The sequence below is a fragment of the Aphanomyces astaci genome (assembly GCF_000520075.1).
Source record: "Aphanomyces astaci strain APO3 unplaced genomic scaffold supercont1.510, whole genome shotgun sequence".
Taxonomy (NCBI): domain Eukaryota; phylum Oomycota; class Saprolegniomycetes; order Saprolegniales; family Verrucalvaceae; genus Aphanomyces; species Aphanomyces astaci.
In genome coordinates this window covers 5,157-9,589 of record NW_009798773.1, presented here as the reverse complement: position 1 = coordinate 9,589, position 4,433 = coordinate 5,157, and the positions used below count along the sequence as shown (strand labels likewise).

The window sequence follows — 4,433 nt, the reverse complement described above, 5'->3', positions numbered from 1 at the left end:
CCCTGCAAGTCCAAAAAAGGCGACGAGTAACAAACATGGTCCGACGCAGTGAACGACAGTTTACCCTCCAACATGATGCTTCTGGATAAACGCCAACTCATGCGTATGGAACGAGCTGTGTTGAGTGAAAATGACAGCGACGAAGATGACCTTGACAGCCAGCTCATTTGTTGGATCCGATCGATTGAGACCGACGATTATTGTCCCGCCGGATCAACGATCCATTCAAAGCACCACGGTTCCACCACTTCTTGTTCGAGACCCGCCCGACACGATTCTGAAAACTGTTCCGGGTCGAGCGTAGCTCGTTTGACCACATTGTGGTCTTGATTCAGGCAGATCCCTCGTTCATGCAGATGTCATCCAGCTCTACCCAACGACTAGTGTCCCATCAACTCCTGGTGTTTCTCTATTTTCTTGGTGCCAATTGCAATGCCGTTTCGAACGAGCACATGTCGTCATTGTTTGGTATTGGTGCTGGTACCATCACGTTGTACATTCAGCGAGTCATGGACGCCATCGTGAGGCTGCGTGACCAGTTCATCCTGTGGCCAAATCATGTCGAGGCCAGTTCAATCTCTTTGGACATATATGCCATGTGTGGGTTTACCGGTTGCATTGGCTTCATCGACGGCACTTTCTTCCCCTATGAATTTAAGCCGACGCTGTGTGGCGAAGACTACTACTCCCGTAAAGGTTGCTATGCCGTGGCTGCTCAGATCATTGTGATCACCGTGGTATTTTTCGCGACGTTCATGCTGGCTGGCATGGGTCAACCCATGACAATCGTGTGTGGCACTACAACAAAATCTTTAATCGCCGTCTTCAGTATGTATCTGGTAATCATTACCTCTTGGGCGACTCGGCGTATCAAGAATCAACTTGTCTTGTCCCTGCGTTCAAAAATCAGCCCCATCAGCCCATGGAGCATTTTAAATCTTGGTTTAACTCCCATTTGGTAAAAGGGCGAATCAATGCCGAGTACTGCATTGGGATGTTGAAGGGTCGGTTCCAACATCTCAAGAGAATTCGTAAAATCATGGAAGGCAAGAAGGAGGTGAAAGGTATTATCAAAACAATCGTTGTACAACTTTCTGGTCACTGAGCATGATGTTGTCCCTGCTTCGTGGATTGAACTGCAAATCAATTGCAATTGTAATGCTGACGTGCGTGGGTGCCGCGTTTGTTTCCCGAATTTTAGAAATTAAAATATTGTTGAAGACGGGGATGAACCAGAAAGGAAGACTGTCCGCGATAAGGTAGTCGAGCAAGTACTTAATGCAACTCAATATCCATTTTAACAAACAATTTTCAATACACTGTACAATTGATGAATTACATCGAGCAAGCTGCATTAATACCCTCGTCGTTACATCCCCTGGCTTTGAGGTCTTTGCTGGTTTGCATTTTCTGTATGCGCATTTCCAATTCCGCGATATATTTGTTGTGCTCAAATTTCCATTGGGCCTCGTCGGCTTGAATCGTCAAGAGGCGCACGTTCAACCTTGATTCTTCCGCCAACCTCGTCTCGCGTTGGTGGTCCACTTCGAGCTTGCGCTCTTCGATGTAACGGTTGAACTGAAACTGCGGCTTCTTCAGTTCAAATGCGCGCGAGTTTATCTCAGCCCATTCGTCCAACTTCGCCTTGGACGCTGATTGCTATCGTTTCTTCTCATGTTCGCTTGCTTGTGGCGGCAGGCTTGGTTCGGCTTCGTTGTCGGACCCACCCAAGTCGAGGTCGTCGCTTGTGACCAGCGGCGCCGTCGACGCCCGATCACGCATCACTTCATCCAACGTGTAGTAGTACGGGCAAATTCGGTGCACCTCCTTCTGGATGCTGTCCTCGTCGACAATACCTTGCCCAGTATTGGAAAGCCAATCGCAAGCGCTGCGGTATGATATCGTTCAACGTCTCCAATCTTTTGAACAACGTCCTTGGCAGTGCGGTGAAATATACCATGCGCTCCGAGCTTGCCGACAATCTCGGTTGCAAGGGACGCCTTTGTAGCACCCGAGTGCTTGTCTCCACCTTCCCAGCGCACATAGCTGGCCTCACACGCCATCCATGCGATGACCACGTCCATGCTCGATTTATAGTAAAATTTAGGAGGCAGTTTAGTAGTACAAAGTAGTACTAGTACTTCATAACATGCCGTGCAACTACTAGTACAATGAGATTGTTGCATTTTACATTTACTCCATACTTGGGGAAGGGGAAATCGATGAAGCACTTGGTCAAATCGGTCGTGCTGCGATGTATCATGGATGTCGTTGTAAATTATGGTCTGTATGTAAATTTCAAGCGAAGTTGGAAGCAGATCTGCAACTAAACCTCAGCTATGCTGTTATTGTGCAACTTCCACAGCGTTCGTAGCTACGATATCGATTATCTGTGACGTAGCTAAAGCTCGTAGCTACGTGAATTTAACGGTAAATTAATACAATCGTGTACTTACCAAACGGAGGAATGTCGCATTTGCACTTGCCCAACGGATTAACTCACCGAATACTCTCTACTAGTATTATTCTGACAATGAACTTACCCTTACATATGATTCACATTACTTTCCGAGTAATAGGCTGTAAAACCAGTTTGCATGATGTATCGTGAGATTAACGACGAGTCAGGATAAAACTAGGAATCAAACGAAATCAGTCATATTCTTGTCAGTGACGGATGGCCATCACAATAGCCGCTGAACAAATTAAATATCCAATAGACCTCTTACTCATAGGTGAGATGTATGACAGACTACTAATGAGCTGATAAGCTTCTCCACATACTGGTAACAATTCTACTTTGCCCGAAAACGCAGTCTTCGACGAGAAGCATGGGACTTTTACGTGGACATCAACCTTTTTCCGAAAGACAATTGATGTCCTTGAAGGGTATTTGACCTCAAATAATCCTGAATACACCTAACTCATGTACTTTTTAAGGCAATTGCGTTCTTTTTATATCATCTATGCCAAGCAATCACCCGCCATCTTCCGTTATTTATCCAGCACTATTTGTTATAAAATTCCTAAACCAAGTACATTGTCCTAAATGGTCCATATTCCGAATTACATGATAAAACTACTGTTTCCATCTTCATTGTCAGAGCCAAGTTCGGTGCCGCTTCCAGGCAAATCACGAGTAAAAGTATTCTCCGAAGCAAAAACCATACCCAACCTCACCTTTCTATTTGACCTGTACGCCTTCCCAGCGGCTCTCTTCGTCTGGATGATCTTTGCGCCGATTGCGTTGAGTCGATTGATGTACTGGGCATTGGCATCACCATCTTCTGCACGCAGGGGATGGAGACGGACATGGACGTTGGTCAGGGCCAAACACGCTTGGAACACAATGTCGTAGCTCTTGCGGCTCCAACGGTACGTATTTGCTACATGTGGCCCAGAATGTCTTCAACCGACCAAAGTAGTTCTCAACGATGACGCGATCGCTGGCAATACGGTCATTCTTCGCTTGCTCGGCAAATGTGAGTATGCCACCTACCGGCTTCTTCAATGGCAGCACCGCCCAAACATTGTGCTGATTACCTTGGTAGCCTTTGTCAGCTAGAACGGCCCATTGCTCCATGCCAGGCTCCAAGGCTTCGAGCGTTGTCTCACCGGTGCGCTTTGCCAGGTTGGCCAGGTGGCAGTCGATGTTCTCGTCGAAGATTGTCTTGTTCGACACGCTGCCCTTGTAGAACTTGGTGCAGTCGATCGCAAAGCCATTCGGTACCACGGATATTTCGACCTTGTGTCCATATATGGAGTGTTTGCCGATGTAGTATAGCTATTTCTCTGCATACACACCGGCCGGTACATTCGTTTGCTGAACCGTGACGTCCGTGGCGTACCGAGCAGCCGGAAAGTTCTTGAATCGATGCCCCGACTCCGCGAGCGCCTGCATTGTCCACTTATGCTCGACAGCCGTGACGAACGTTCGCATGAGGTATGGGTGGAAACGATCAGGAAGGATATGACGCGCTTCTCGAAGGAAGTCGGTTTTGGCTTGAATACTGCCGCAACGACGTCCCAAGTACCGCAGTGCTTTAACGAATTGAACAGCATCAACAGCAGGTCGCGAGCAGATACCGCCGACTTTCGTCCAGAGCCGATATTCCGAGAAGTTTGTCATTATCACAATCCTTTCAGCTCCTTGGGAAGCGAGAAAGGAGTCGTAGATAGGTGAGTTCGAGTCCAAGTCGTCGGGCTCGTCAGCAATAACGGTGGAGTAGCGGACTCGTTTAGCGTAGCGCTGTTGGTCGAGGTTTTCCAACAAGGCTACACCTTGACTAATGACCCTCGTTGTAAGTGGGGTCGACGAGGGAGTCGGCTGGGATACTTGCAAGCTGGAGCGGCGGGACGCGGAAGGCAAAATGTGGGTGTTTTCGAGGTGTAACCAGTGTTTTTGGAAATGAGTTAGTGTTTCGTGGGAACTA

At 47.7% G+C, this 4,433-nt stretch overlaps 3 protein-coding genes across 3 annotated transcripts; 1 reads left to right on the top strand and 2 right to left on the bottom strand.

Annotated features, from left to right (window-relative positions):
• Positions 1-588: 588 nt before the first annotated feature.
• H257_19351 (hypothetical protein) lies at positions 589-969 on the top strand (the record flags this gene model as incomplete). The annotated part of the gene is made up of 1 exon (XM_009848497.1): positions 589-969. A coding segment is annotated over one exon (374 nt), but the record flags the coding sequence as incomplete, so codon positions are not given.
• Positions 970-1,659: 690 nt separating this feature from the next.
• H257_19350 (hypothetical protein) lies at positions 1,660-2,084 on the bottom strand (the record flags this gene model as incomplete). Its single annotated transcript, XM_009848496.1, has 2 exons — positions 1,660-1,856; positions 1,958-2,084. The coding sequence occupies 2 exons, from the start codon at positions 2,082-2,084 to the stop codon at positions 1,660-1,662; spliced, it is 324 nt and encodes a 107-aa protein (XP_009846798.1).
• Positions 2,085-3,184: 1,100 nt separating this feature from the next.
• On the bottom strand, positions 3,185-4,129 carry H257_19349 (hypothetical protein; the record flags this gene model as incomplete). Its single annotated transcript, XM_009848495.1, has 4 exons — positions 3,185-3,222; positions 3,282-3,386; positions 3,544-3,745; positions 3,815-4,129. 4 exons carry the CDS (start codon positions 4,127-4,129, stop codon positions 3,185-3,187), a joined length of 660 nt encoding a protein of 219 aa, XP_009846797.1.
• Positions 4,130-4,433: the final 304 nt, after the last annotated feature.